Source organism: Heloderma suspectum, chromosome 1, assembly GCF_057233095.1.
Source record: "Heloderma suspectum isolate Gila_16-S chromosome 1, 16-S_ref, whole genome shotgun sequence".
Taxonomy (NCBI): Eukaryota; Metazoa; Chordata; class Lepidosauria; order Squamata; family Helodermatidae; genus Heloderma; species Heloderma suspectum.
The window spans coordinates 255,552,101-255,567,515 of record NC_139458.1 but is presented as its reverse complement, the minus strand read 5'-3'; the positions used below and the strand labels follow the sequence as shown (position 1 = coordinate 255,567,515).

Below are 15,415 nucleotides of genomic sequence, written 5' to 3'. Positions count from 1 at the left end.
CTTTGATTAGACGGACCTTTGTCGGCAAGGTGATGTCTCTGCTTCTTACTATGCTGTCTAGGTTTGCCATAGCTTTCCTCCCAAGGAGCAAGTGTCTTTTAATTTCATGGCTACAGTCACCGTCTGCGGTGATCTTCGAGCCCAAGAAAGTAAAATCTGTCACTGCTTCCATTTCTTCCCCTTCTATATGCCAGGAAGTGATCGGGCCAGATGCCATGATCTTAGTTTTTTTAATGTTGAGTTTCAAACCAGCTTTTGCACTCTCCTCTTTCACCCTCAACAAGAGGCTCTTGAGATCCTCTTCGCTTTCTGCCATTAGGGTGGTATCGTCTGCATATCGGAGGTTGTTGATAATTCTCCCGGCAATCTTAATTCCGACCTCTGATTCATCCAACCCGGCATTTCTCATGATGTACTCTGCATATAAGTTAAATAAGCAGGGTGACAATATGCAGCCTTGTCGTACTCCTTTCCCAATTTTGAACCAATCGGTTGTTCCATGTCTGGTTCTGACTGTTGCTTCTTGACCCTCATACAGGTTTCTCAGGAGACAGGTAAGGTGGTCTGGTACTCCCAACACTTTAAGAATTTGCCACAGTTTGTTGTGATCCACACAATCAAAGGCTTTAGCATAGTCAATGAAGCAGAAATAAACATTTTTCTGGAATTCTCTTGCTTTCTCCGTGATGCAGCGAATGTTGGCGATTTGATCTCTAGTTCCTCTGCCTCTTCTAAACCCAGCTTGTACTTCCGGTAGTTCTCGGTTCGCATACTGCTGAAGCCTAGCTTGTAGGATTTTGAGCATCACCTTGCTGGCATGTGAAATGAGCGCAATTGTGCGGTAGTTTGAACACTCTTTGGCGTTGCCCTTCTTTGGAATTGGAATGTAAACTGACCTTTTCCAGTCTTGTGGCCACTGCTGAGTGTTCCAGATTTGTTGGCATATTGAATGCAGCACTTTAACAGCATCATCTTTTAGGATTTTAAATAGCTCGGCTGGAATACTGTCATCTCCGCTAGCTTTGTTGTTACTAATGCTTCCTAAGGCCCACTTGACTTCACTCTCGAGGATGTCCGGCTCAAGTTCAGTGACCGCACTATCATGGCTATCAGGGACATTCAAATCTTTCCTGTATAGTTCTTCTGTGTATTCTTGCCACCTCTTCTTAATCTCATCTGCTTCTGTTAGGTCCCTGCCTTCTTTGTCCTTTATCATGCCCGTCTTTGCACAAAACGTTCCCTTGAGATCTCCAATTTTCTTGAAGAGATCTCTAGTCTTTCCCATTCTGTTGTTTTCCTTGATTTCTTTGCATTGTTCATTTAAGAAGGCCTTCTTGTCTCTCCTTGCTATTCTCTGGAACTCTGCATTCAGTTGGGTATATCTTCCCCTTTCTCCCTTGCTTTTCACTTCCCTTCTTTCGTGAGCTACTTGTAAAGCCTCATCAGACAGCCACTTGGCTTTCTTGCATTTCTTTTTCTTTGGGACGGATTTCGTTGCTGCCTCCTGAACAATGTTACGGACCTCTGTCCATAGTTCCTCAGGCACTCTGTCTATCAGGTCTAATCCCTGAAATCTATTCCTCACCTCCACTGTATATTCATAAGGGATATGATTTAGGTCATACCTGAACGGTTTAGTGGTTTTCCCGACGTTCTTCAATTTAAGCCGAAATTTTGCAAGAAGCAGCTCATGATCTGAGCCACAGTCAGCTCCAGGTCTTGTTTTTACTGACTGTATAGAGCTTCTCCATCTTTGGCTGCAAAGGACATAATCAATCTGATTTCGATATTGACCATCTGGTGACGTCCATGTGTAGAGTCGCCTCTTGTGCTGTTGGAAAAGAGTGTTTGCTATGATCAGCATGTTCTCTTGGCAAAACTCTATTAGCTTTTGTCCTGCTTCATTTTGTACACCAAGGCCATGCCTGCCTGTTATCCCGGTGATTTCTTGACTTCCTACTTTAGCATTCCAATCCCCTATGATGAAGAGGACATCTTTTTTTGGTGTTAGTTCTAGAAGGTGTTGTAGGTCTTCATAGAACTGATCAACCTCAGCTTCTTTGGCCTCAGTGGTTGGGGCATAGACTTGAATTACTGTGATGTTGAGTGGTTTGCCTTGGATTCGTACTGAGATCATTCTATCATTTTTAAGATTGTACCCCAGTACTGCTTTTCCCACCCTTTTGTTGACTATGAGTGCTACTCCATTTCTTCTAAGGGATTCTTGCCCACAATAGTAGATATGATGGTCACCTGAATTAAATTCGCCCATGCCTGTCCATTTTAGTTGGCTGATTCCCAAGATGTCGATGTTCAATCTTGCCATCTCATGTTTGACCACCTCCAGCTTACCTTGATTCATTGATCTGACATTCCAGGTTCCTAAACAATATTGTTCTTTACAGCATCGGATTTTCTTTTCACCGCCAGACACATCCACAGCTGAGTGTCCTTTCGGTTTTGGCCCAGCCGCTTCACTCTTTCTGGCGCTACTTGGAAATACCCTCTGCTCTTCCCCAGTAGCATATTGGACACCTTCCGACCTGAGGGGCTCATCTTCCGGCGTCATATCTTTTAGCCTTGTGATACGTTCCATGGGGTTTTCTTGGCAAGAATACTAGAGTGGGTTGCCATTTCCTTCTCCAGTGGACCACATTTTGTCAGAACTCTCTGCCATGACATGTCCGTCTTGGGTGGCCCTGCACGGCATAGCTTATGGCTTCACTGAGTTACGCAAGCCCCTTCGCCACAACAAGGCAGTGATCCATGAAGGGGATCATGCACCTTTAGTATGAGGATAATAGTACTGACCTACATACCTTACAGGATGGTTGTAAGGATCAGAAGAAGATAATACATGCAAAAGTCTTTCAACACTGTAAAGTGTTTTTAACATTTATTTATTTACTTAATGAATCTATACGTAGAGCCCTTTAATAAGTATTCCCAAGGCAGTTGACATAAATATATCTGCACACCTTATGTGCAAGCATACATACAGTGTTAAGTATTAAACGTGGTTGGTTCAAGTTAACAGTCATGCACCCCCTCCCTGGCTGTTGACTGTATGGAGTGCTGCAGTGTCCCTCTCAAACAGTAAAGCTTTATCAGTATGGCAGCAAGAAATGCAGTGCTAAAGAAAGCAAGGGGCAGCGTGCATCTGTTGTACAAAGGCCAAGAACTTTAGCATCCTGGGACATTTATGCCTGGAATGTTGCAGGCAGACATTCCAGCCATTCACAAAGACATCAGGAAGGTAGTTTTAGAATAATTTTGGTGCCTCCCACTTAAACTGTTACTGTGGCGGTGGGGAGGAGGCAACATTTACTCTGTGACCACCTTATAAGAGGGCTATAAGATTCTGTCTGTGCTAGGCTTGCAGTTTGCGTAGGAGGATCCTTTTTGACAGAAGTCTCACTTAAAGCTGGGTAGTATTATGGCTATGAGCCACAAGTCAGAAGGGTCTCTCCCCCCATCCCCCCTTCAAATCTCATCTCTGTCATGAATTTACTAGGAAGCCTTTGACAAGCGACTCTCCCTTTTTGCATTGGCTGCAATATGGGAATAATAATACTAAGCTACCTTACAGGGTGGCTGTAAGAAGATCTTGTGGCTACAAGAAAATAAACGTATGCAAACCACTTTGGAGACTGTAAATTTAAATTCCATAAATGCTAAGTATTATTATTTAAGGAAACCTGAAAACTCAAGGAGAGGAATGGAGAGAGAGCAAAAGCAAAGACGTTCACTAGAAAGGGGGAAACGTCTCAATAGAAATCTCCAGGCACATGGCAGCAGAGAACAATTGGAGCAGAAACTGTTAGACTCCAGTTTTATGTAACTAGAAACTCTCCCTGCAGTAATAATCCTGTTGAACACTAGATGTTGCTGTTGTGTTATGAGGACAACTCAGATGGAAGGTTTTCTCATATCTGGGTACCAAACCATGCTAGAATGTAAAAGAGAAGGGAATTGAAGAACTTTCTTAATGGTCGTGTTCAGACTATCAAGTTTTCAGTTTAATAAACTAAGATATGCATGAACTGCAGGCACCCCCATGCAGCCATTTTGCTTCTCCCTTTGCATAAAGGGCAAAACAAGCCACAGTTAACCATAGCTTCCTGTTACATCTGAACTGGGAACAAAGGTTAATGGTTTCCTGCAATGCACCCACGATGTCCGCTTTTACTCCACAACCCATAATCGGCTTCTTTGTAGGTTGTGGAGCATGACATCCAAACCTAGAACACTGGGTTGTTTAGGGGCTATACCCAGAGGTTAGCCTAACAAAAAACCATGGGTTAACTGCTGGGTTGTTTAGCCCCTAAACAACCCAGCACTTCAGGCTGACACATCACATTCCACAACCTACGAGAGGGCTGATCATAGCTTGTTGATTAAAAGCAGAAGTGGCAGGTGCGTGGGAGACAGCACACCCACTCTCTCCAGCTCATGCACGACAGCCCATGGGTTGTTTAAACCATCCACCATAGGTACATGTGAACCAGGTCACAGCTAGACCTGATCCTGCCTGTAGGCTTGCATTCTGAAAGAGACAGAGGAAAATGCTGAGTGGAACCGAAGAAGTCATTTGCAGGTAAATAATAAGTGGGACCTGTAACAAAATGTTGCAATAAAGAGTGCTCCTGTTCAGGGTGCCAGCCATGCCCTCTTACAAGATACTCCAGTCTGTATTTCCCCTCCTCCTGATTGTCCATTCCTACCCAATCCCCCGCCAACAGGCAGCCAACATTCTGCGGCCCCAGAGCATGCTCACTCTTCATTACGTTGGCTTGATTTTTTGTACTTCTACAAATTGATACCTTGTTCTTCTGTGTGGATGATGCTGTTTTGGCTGCATAAGGATCTTCACTTGGAGAATGAGTTTGCTATTTTATATAGGATAATAGAAAGGAGACTGTCCATGGGGACCCAATGCTGTTTCCTTTTCAGATTACAATTAAAACTATCTGTCAGCAACCGGTAAATTGTTGCACTCTTTATCTGTTGGAGTTTCATACTCCTGGAAGTGTTGAGGGATGGATGCTATGTATTTCTGTCACTAGGGGTGCAATCCTATGCATCTTTAGACTGAAGAAAGTCCTACAACTCCCAGCATTCTAGGGATTGTAGGACTTTCTTCGGTCTAAACATGTATAGGATTACACACTAAATGGAGGCCAGATAATCACTATAGTCTAGTTCTGGCTAAAGTGCACAACCTGTGTCTGGGCTGTGCCACTAGAGACTGCAAGCATAGGTTCACAGGATTTGAATGCTCCTCCATAGGAAAAAAGTGTCCTTGCCCATAGAAAACTAGCATGTTACGAGAGAGGTTCTATTCTAGCCTTCTCCAGTTTTGTAGAAGCAGGGATTTTTATTGCTCTTATGTTCGATCAGTGTGGGGAGCAAGGCTGCGCCAATGAGTCCTGCCATCCCTGTGTACAGTAAAATTCTACACATGGACTGTCTGTATAGCTGTATACACACAGCTGTGCCTACAGCTGTATGCATGCAGGCTTACTCCTTGCAGATGTTCACACTCTTCAGCCAGAGGGCAGGGCTACTTGGTGTGTACAATGCATGTGTTGACAGAACATGCGAGCAGTTTGCCTAAATAGGGTTGTTCTGAAGTGACTCCGTTTGACTACCACCATGTGAACATGGCCTATTTGTTCTCAGCTGCTGAAGCCTGAACCATGAAGACATCTGTGGAGTGCTCCTTTATGCTCAGGATTCACAGGAATTGTTTTCATGTACTTTCTGATGCAATATGGCTTAACTGCCACTGTGCCATAAACCCATTAATCTACCTGTATATCTTAATGAGAGGATTTTTGCTATGACAGAAACCAGAGCATAGTTGGATGAAGCCTGATTCAAGTTATCTGCCCATTTCCTGTGGCACAAATGTAACTCCTGAAATGTGTGGGTTGATAAGAGGCTTTATAGGATGAGAGCCTCATTGAAAGCTCTCCTTTATAGGTCATGTTAGTAATTTCCGTAAGATTTTTTAAAAATATGCAAGGTATTACCACCAAACTTTACCCTCAGCATCCTTGTGCTGATTGTATGTTGTGATTTCTCCAAGGTAAGCTGTGGCTGAACTGAGAATCTGAATCAAGTTCTTCCTGGTCTCTATCCTGCAGGCAAGTAAGAATGTTTTCATGTACTTTCTGGATTTGCAACAAGATTTCTTCCACTTATCTAAATACTCATGTACACTTAGGCTGCACTTACCTTGGAGTAAGCCCCATTGAATGCATGGGACAGGATTGCACTGCTCCTTGACCTCAACGTTTCACGAGGCTCTCTTCCACCCTGCCCCCTGCAATATATCTTGAGGACTAGCTTTAAAAAAAATTACTTGACATAATGCAGTCTTGGAAATGTTTTTCAAAATCTGCCACCACAGCTCTTCCCTGCACCGCCCCCCCCCCCCGATCTCCTTGCATCTGCGTCCTTTTTTTCCTTGATCAGAAGGAGTAGCATAGCACATGACAGAATGGTTTCATCACTACAGGCAGTGCCCTCCCACTGGAAGTAAAGAGCCCTGGACTTCATGAGCGCAGCATCGGCATGACTTGCTCTCCTGGTCCTGTGAGGAAGGAGGTGATGCTGCTTGCCCAGGGCAAGTGGGCATGTGGCTAAGATAACGTGAGGAATAAAATTTCCTGCACAGGCAACTCCGACAACATTTGTCTGAAAGCAGGTTTTTAATTGTCAGTTTCACTGGAATTGTTTTTCAAAAGAACTTGTAGTTCCTGCTCTGCTCTTTGATGCACTTAGATTTGCATCTGATCTTTCTAATGGCATCAGCTTTATACTCATGCCTTTTAGATCCTAGGCCTGTATGCAATCGCTTAAAAGCAGTGGAGGCCCCATTCACAGCCCTGCTGTGAATCCACTCTGGGTTTCAGTCAGAACTCTAAAGGAGCTGTCGAAGGTGCTGAACCCTGTCATTGCCCCACTGACATAGGAACCACCAGCCTCCACTGCTTAAAAGTCCTCGTGCAAAGATCTCTGCATCACTTTTTTAAAAGATGGCAGCCCTTCACAGGGCATGCATATATGTGTGTGCGCGTGCATGTTCAAATTTCTAGCTGCCAGCCACTAATTTTAGGCACGTGGGATTTTTCTAGTGCTGCTTTGCTTGATTGGTTCATGAATTACATTCTTATTTGTATAGACGCACACTCTATAAAGCACATCATTTATAGATTAAAGAGATTCTGAAATACCCCTTGTGAGGCACAGAGCATTTGTCACTTTTTTTCAGTTCTAGCTAAGAAAAGAGGCTGCAGTAACTGCACAGACAACTGGAAAATTGCTGTTGAAACCAGAACTGGGAAAGTAATCTCAAATACAAACTGAACAAGCTCCTATTATAATTTTAGATTTTAAAAGAATGGGCAGGATTATGATGGTTTAATTAGTAGCTGATTCCTGTACTACCAGAGGACAAGGAGGATTTGAGAAGGCCCAGCAGAAGAAAATGCTAGGAAGGGTAGATATGCTGATGACACACAGCTCTATCTCCCTGTGACATCTGAATCAGGAGAGGCTGTGCAAGACCTGAATCAGTGCCTAGACGCAGTAATGGGCTGGATGAGGGCCAATAAACTGAAGCTGAATCCTGGCAAGGCAGAAGCCCTGTGGGCAAGTGGTTCCCGAGTCTGGGAGATAGGCTCATTGCCTGTTCTGGATGGGGTTGCCCTCCCTCTGAAAGATCAGGTCCATAGTCCAGGGGTACTCCTAGATCCATCACTGTCGCTGGAGGCCCAAGTTCCTGTGGCAGCTCAGAGTGCCTTTTACCAGCTTCGGCTGGTTCTCCAGCTATGGCCTCTCCTGGACAGGGATAGCTTGGCCACAGCGGTACAGGCACTAGTAACTTCAAGACTGGGTTACTGCAATGCACTCTCTGTGGGGCTGCCCTTGAAGCTGGTCCGGAAGCTGGAGCAAGGGCAGAATGCAGCAGCTCGGCTGTTGTCAAGAGCTGCCCGCTTTCAGCATGTAACTCCTTTGCTGAGGGGACTGCACTGGCTGCCTCTTCACTACCAGGCCAGGTTTAAGGTATCAGTACTAGTGTACAAAGCCCTAGGCAACTTGGGACCAAGATACTTGAGAGAGCGCCTTCTTCTTTACCAACCTGTCTGGTCACTGAAGTCATCAGAGGGCATGTTCCTGGTGGTTCCACATGGACCCATGGCCCAGCTGGAGTCCACCAGGAAAAGAGCCTTCAGCATGGTGGCCCCGTTCCTGTGGAACTCCTTGCCTTTGGAGGTCAGGCAGGTGCCAACGTTGTGTTGCTTTTGGCGCTTGCTTATTGTTATTTTGAGAGGCCTTCCTTGAGTGACCAGCCTCAGTTTATTAAGTTCAGAATTTGTTTCTTTTAAAATGTTTCAGTTGTTTTTAACATGGTGCCTTATTCTTTTATCTTTGTTGTTCACCGCTCCGAAATCTTTTGATGTGGAGAGGTATATAAATATTGTGAATAAATGAAATAAATAAGCAAAGGATTCTTTACATAAAAAACTAGGGCAGATATCTTAACAAGCTGTATCATTAAGCATGGCTTATTACTTTCTAGGGCTGCAATGTTTAGGGCACAACCCTATGCATGTTTAGACAGAAAAAAGTCCTATAACTCCCAGCATGGCTGCCTGGGGCATGCTTAGAATTGTAAGACTTTTTTCTGTCTAAGCATGCATAGGATTGCACCCTTAATTGATTAATTGGCTAGATTAATAGATTAAGGCTGCAATCCTAGACACACTTCTCTAGGAGTAAGCCCCTTTGAATTCAGCAGGATTTAATTCTGAGTAGACATGCATAGGATTGCACTGTAAAAAAAACTTCTGGGCAGCAATTTTTAAAATATATGCATTTGAAAACAAGTACTTATGCATACTGCAGGTGGCAGAAGCATTCTTCCTTCTTTTTCACACAGGAAGGAATGCGTCTATGGCAGCTGGCCATGCTGACTGGGGGTGATGGGAGTTGTAGTCCCCAACACATCTGGAGGGAGCCAGGTTGGGGAAGGCTGTTTCAGAGGATGGTTGCTATGACACACACAGCATTTAAAGATAAAGAAAGTATACGGGACTTGCTTCCAAGTCAACATGCATAGGATTGTGCTTGAAAACTACACAATTAAATCAACTAAGATTTCTTTACAATCATCCTAGGCCCTGTACAGTATTTCTAGATTCATCAGCTTCACAAAATCTAGAAATCTGTTTCTTATTGCAAAACGCTAAGCAAGTTCAGTGGGGCTTACTGCCTGCTAAGTGTGTTTAGGATTGCAGCCTTAATTAGCTAGAAGTGACTTAAGGACACAAACCGGAGTGATAACATGAATACAAGTGAAGCTTGGATATATAAATGCAGATAGGTTTTGAGGTTTGAAGATGACATGGCATGCAGCTGGAAAATGCTGAGATTGCTATACCATCTCAGATTTATTACTTGTCATATTTCAGAAATGAAGCACAATGAACAGTAGCAACAAGATTATTCTGAGCCCAGGCTCTGAAGTATTTCTTGTGTTTGAGAGAGGAACATGTTTCAGTTGTAGAAAAAAAAATAGTTTGGGGAGCCTTTGTGGCTGGCTTTTGATTAGGTCTTGTACTTGTTGTCATATTCTGGTTCAGAAAGAAATTCTTCCCATGTATCAAATTAACTTGTGATTCTGTAGTGGGGAGTGGGGGTGCCTTCTGCCATAGCAGGTGGCTTGGCTCACTCGCTTGAGTGACCTAAGATTTATGTTGTGCAAGCACCTTGATCTGGATTAATCTCTGAAGGGGCAGTTTTTGTGAATGAACCTGCCTTACCACAGAGATAGGAGATGGTTATTTTTGGGTTGTTCCTCCAACCCTTTGACTGTCGTCTGCATTCAGGGTCTCTCATTGAAAATATTGGAGTGGCCATATACTGCACGAGGGTGATACCCTTACCCAACTCTTGGGTAGTATGGCTGCACTTTAGGGAAGAGCGCAGCAGGGGCATGTCTGTGATACAAACAGCCCCTTTTTCATGCAACTTCATTATGATATTACCTTACGATGATGGGACATGTTTTAAAGCTGCCCTGAGTGCCATTTTCTTGTTAGAAATCAAAATAATAAGCAGTGGAGGAGGTGCATAGCAAGAAGTTTCAGTCGAGGGCCCCAAATAAATGTTATGGTGGTGGTTAAAGGATGTGAGTATTTTCCAGCTCTAAACAAAAAGACAAGCTAGAACCCCCTGCCCCCACCCCAGTTTTAAGTATTTATCCAGGAGTTTGGATTATACCCACCCTGTCATAGCTCAAAACTGTGCCTATTTAAAGGCATCTTAGGGCACAATCCTATGCACATTTAGACAGTCCCAGCTTCTCTTCGGCCAGCCTTGGATTGCACCTTTAGTAGCTGTTTGACCCTTCTGAATGGAATTGTGTCTTTAGGTCTGCTTTCACTAGGCTCCTATTGAGTGCTATGTTGGATTCGGTGGTTTGGTTTTCTTTTCAGCCTAAACCTTGCTTGAATTGTTTGTTGCACTTGAGCCCTCTTCCTGACACTGAAGAGCTCTCCCCCTTGCTCTTTATTCCAGAGCTTTACTCTACAAGCTTTTATCCTGTCCTGTTTTATTTTGAATTCAGAAAACATTTGCTTTTAATTACACTGCATTAGCCCTTATGTCAGACTGTTAAGTGTTGAAGTCCAAAGATAAGTAATAAAATAATCTACTCTATTTTTCCCATGGCTTGAGGAATGTAGAAAGCATTCTGGTCTGTCTGATGAATGGCTTGCGCCCCCCCCCCCCCGCCATCCTGAAGCATGATTCAGAGCAGCGTCTGGGGAGCCCAAAGGGGAGCTAAGCATTTATGCAGTATGTGATAGGACAGAGTATTTGGAAGTCTTTCCATCTAGGATTATCTTCCCATCAGAGGGAAAAAACAGGCCACTTACTAGATTACGGTGTGTATACAGAAGCCCTATTCAGGCGCTTCCCTCCCCATGAAAGTAGCACTGGATAGCACTACACAGGGGTCGAATGTGCTAGCCCCATCTCACTGTCATGTCCCCACTGGCCCTGTCTTCATGCACTGGAAGAAGGACTGTAAGGGGAAGTGCGCCAAATGCACGTAAGCTGTCCCTATGAGTTGCAACTCTAATAATGGAGTGAAAAACAGCTGAATAGGGCTAGACATGCACACAGATCTGGAGCCACTGCATTTTCTTTTCTTCTTGCAACTTGACCTGCACTTCATGATCCATTTGACATACATAGCATGAAGCAAATTGAAGGTTGTTTCAGTACTCTCTGCTGCCCCTTCCCCAACTTTCTACAGGCAAGCTGCCTTTCTTATTTTTAAAGTGCCATATGGACATTTATTCAATTAAATGTACATTTGTCTCCTCCCTCCTTTAAAACTGAAATCCGTTTTCTAAATTTTGGGAAATTGATGTAGGGAGAAGTGGGTTAGTGATGTCACTGGTTCCTAGCCAATTAGCACTGTGCACAGCCAGCTTCTCTTACAAACATAAAGGTGTTTCTTCTGAACTCGATCTGGTGAGAGAAGATGGTACGTCTGGAAATGCACACATTGCATTTTGGTCAGCAGCTCACTGCTAAAGTTTTGTATGACTGGATGTACCCCTAGGGAATCAACTATATGGGTATTTTAAATGTCTCCCTGCCTCTCTGTTTAAATCTCACTGTTGATGTTGCTCTTTTAAGAAAGCAAAAACACCAAACCTGATGTAAGTATTAACCAGTATGGTATCAAACCTGTAGCCATTCCAATTGCTCTTTTGCTCAAGTTATTTACTGTGGTTTTCACTCGACTCCAGTTTTGACCTACTCTGGTAGCTACTTTCTGCAGATTTATCAGTGCAAAGTAAGCTATGGCATTCATCCTTATGTTGTTGTTGTCATTGATAGTTTTATGAGATTCCCTATAGCCAAAGCTCTCAGACATAATAAATATATCATAAAAACAAGTACAATAAAACCAATGATAAAACACATTAAAACAACTTAGAGGATTCTAAAAGCAGCAACAACAATGTAACGTAATTTTTTTTCTTAAAAACCTATAAACATCAAAGCAGCTGAAACATGGAAAAGGATGATTTTAAAATGCAGCTGGGGAGAGCAATCCTATTGGTCCCTGGGAGAGCATCCCAGGGCCCTTAGGATTGTTCAGAGTCCCTCTCTCAAGGCCATAGTCCTTGGGAGGGGGACTCTGAGTACCGGTCCTCCCCCACTAGCCCCTCACAGTCGCCATGTAAAGAACTGTGACTGTTGCTTCCTGAGGTCACAAATGCAGCCTCAGAGGGAGGGAAAAGTGGGTGTTCCAGTGGGTAGGGAGGGGAGAAGAAAGGCCGGGATATGACCCAGCTCAGCCCTTGCCAGCGTGCCTCCTCTAGATGGGCTCAAAGGCCCATCTGGAGAGAAACATGTAAAAAAGAGGACAGAGAGGCAGAAATCGCCTCCATCCTCCTCCCACTCTGCTGGCAATGGTCCATCAGGGCACTGGATACTCGGACACCTCTGGGATCGGAGACTTCCGTCCAATGAGGGCACAACCCATAAGATTGTGCCCTGAAGCATATTAAAAAATAAAATAAGCAGCGGGGCTTTTTGTTTTTTTTTAAGAGATCATGAGGTCCTATTCAACAAAACTGCCAGGGCTTTGATAGGATTGCCAACTCTAGTGTTGGGGAACCCACCCACCCTCTCCACCAGCATTTAGGTATCTTTATGGAACCAGTAGTGTCTGAGGATGGATCGTTTTAAGAGGCCACTACCCCTGCAGAGATTAGGAACCCCAGCAAATCCGATAAGCTAGTGATCTGCCCATGACAATGGAGTTCTTTCAAACACCCCTACTCGCAGATCACTTTCATCCTGGCCAGCAAATACCATGTCAAGAGTGTGTCCTGTGAACATGCACTGCAGCCCCATCGTGTGATGCACTGCAGCCTTATTGTAGTCATTGTGTGACTCTGGAGCAGGGCTGTGGGGCAGGGCGGGGGTGGTAGCAGTGGAGAGGAGAGCTAGTGTACGCTATCCTTTAGGTACCCTAATGGCTTCAGGTGGTCTGGTGTGCCCTTTTGGAGGGAAAATGTAAGAAAGGAGGATGGGGGGGATTAACCTGGTGAAGAAAGAACAATTGGTTGTGCCTTACTTGCCAGGGATGTGATATTGGCATACAAGCCACTGTTTATGCTATTCTGGTTTAAATGGCTTTATAACGGGTGGCAGAGAAAGCCCTAACCTAACATCCGTGATGAAATGTAGCGGGCTGGAGAGAAGAGGACAGATTCCTTAGCTGGTTCTCAGAGCAGGATCCAAAGAGCTAAGCTGAATCAAGTGGATGACTTCGTATGCCTTTGTGTTTTCTTTTGGGAACTGACTTTTTCAAAACTAGACATTTTTCTTTTCCTCTGTGTTTATTTCTGTTGAAGTGAGGCTATAAATTCACTCCCTCAACCTGTGTCCTATTATGGGAATGGGCCTGTTCATGAAAGCAGCAAATGAGCAAATAGTATTTATGGAGTTGTGTTATTTACTTAAATAATGGCATTGCATTATTTACTTAAAGTGCTTTTCGAAATATTTCTCAGTATATAAGGACAGATAATGTTTGGGAGGTGGGGTAAAGCAGTTGCTGCCTCTCTGATAGTGGAAGCTGATGGAATGTTGATTAATATGGAACAGATATGGAAGTAAAATCAGAAATGCTAATGTGAAACAGCCGTATTCTAGGGCTGGTTCAGGTTCACGCATGCCTGACCATGACATAGGCTCCATTGGTAATGTGCATGTGTGAATATAGATAAAGCTTTCACACTGCTTCAAACATAGTGCTTTTCAGTGGAGTCTGCTCAAAAACTTAGGATCAAATCAGATGCATCATGGGAAGCGCATGAAATATCTGCCAGTGCTTTGTTTTTACTTTCCTTCAGCAGCAGGTGGACTCCCAAGTATGATCATAGCTGTGCTAGGGGAGGGATTGTTTAAATCTGCCCTCCCCAGTCTGCTTTTCTCCCCAAAAGGGGAGACAGTATGTGCACCTGCTATGTTTTTTCTGGTAGGTGGGAAAGCAGTGGTGGGGGGAGAGATTTTGATCAGAAATGCAGCCCACAGGGAAAGAGTTGAACTCTCCTGTTTATGTTATTCTATTTGTAGTCTGCCATTCAGGGCAAAGCCCTCTCAAGGCAGTGAACCTAACACATGAAATTATGATATGCCATTCCAAATAAAATGCAATAATCTAAATCAGCCATTTCAAACATCTCATAGTCCAAATCAACATTCATATATAGCTAAAGACATTGGGAAGCAATTTAAAACCAGTAGCAAACCATTAAATCAGGGGTGGTCCCCTAGATGTTTTGGCCTACAACTCCCATCAGCCTTAGCCATCATAGCCAATCGTAAGAGATGACTTGAGTTGTAGGCCAAAACATCTGGAGAGCCACAAATCAAATACTCTGTTAACAGCAACTTGAAACAAAAGGATTTTCAAAGCCAGTACTGATGGAGCTAATCATATATTATCTGGGTGGGAGTTGCACAAATATGGGACCTTCACCAAGGGTACGCTGTCCTAGTGCCCATTGCTGCTGCAAAAGCAGAACCTTCTGTGACTTCAGTAAAGTAAAACACACACAATACATGGGAAGACACTTCATGTGTCTCCCATGTGATGTCTAGTTTGGCCCTCAATTCTGACTTAAGTAAGAACATAAGAAGAGCCCTCCTGGATCGGACAAAGGTCCATCTAGTCCAGCGTTCTGTACACAGAGTGGCCAACTGGATGCCTCTGGGAAGCTCACAAGTAGGACATGACAGCAAAGGCTGTCCACTTTCCCCACACTAAGTTTATACACCTCTCAAGTAAAGAGAAACCAAGTGATTAATGTACATGTGCAGAAATCATCTTCCCCCCTTCTCTGAGATCTTTTCAGCATTTGGGCTTCAGTATCAGCATTGATACCCTATGGTCCATGGGGTCACAAAGAGTTGGACACGACTGAACGACTGAACAACAACAACAATCAGCATTGGCTGCCTTTTCCCTAAAGTGACTCATTTTTTATTTACTTACAGGCTCCATCTGAAATTGAAGGGACTGTCATGACATCACACAAATCGGTCATTAAGGTAAGCTTTTCAGAACATGAATAGCAAAAGATTATTAGCATAGTAAACTTTTCTTACCTTGAAATGCACAGCCTAAGATCCTAACATATTCCAGTTCAGTGACATGTTAGCATGGCAAATTATGGCGTTTGTCCAGCCAGCTGTTCTTATGTACAATGCTAGCAAGTTATTTATTTATTTATTACATTTATATCCAGCCTTTTTTTCCTTTTTAAGGGACCCAAGGCAGCATACATAATCCTCCTCCCCATTTTATCCT

At 43.7% G+C, this 15,415-nt stretch overlaps 1 protein-coding gene across 12 annotated transcripts in view; it reads left to right on the top strand.

Annotated features, from left to right (window-relative positions):
• Nucleotides 1-15,415, top strand: part of SLX4IP (SLX4 interacting protein) — a 120,436-nt gene that overhangs the window by 4,574 nt on the left and 100,447 nt on the right. For 4 of the 12 annotated variants that reach the window (XM_084824825.1, XM_084824815.1, XM_084824858.1 and 1 more), the window contains exon 2: nt 15,103-15,156. In XM_084824825.1, the coding sequence (XP_084680951.1) occupies nt 15,103-15,156 (54 nt within the window). Of the gene's footprint in view, nt 1-6,091; nt 6,154-15,102; nt 15,157-15,415 lie in introns of all 12 variants that reach the window. The other 8 variants (XM_084824866.1, XM_084824888.1, XM_084824849.1 and 5 more) reach the window with 4 other exon arrangements.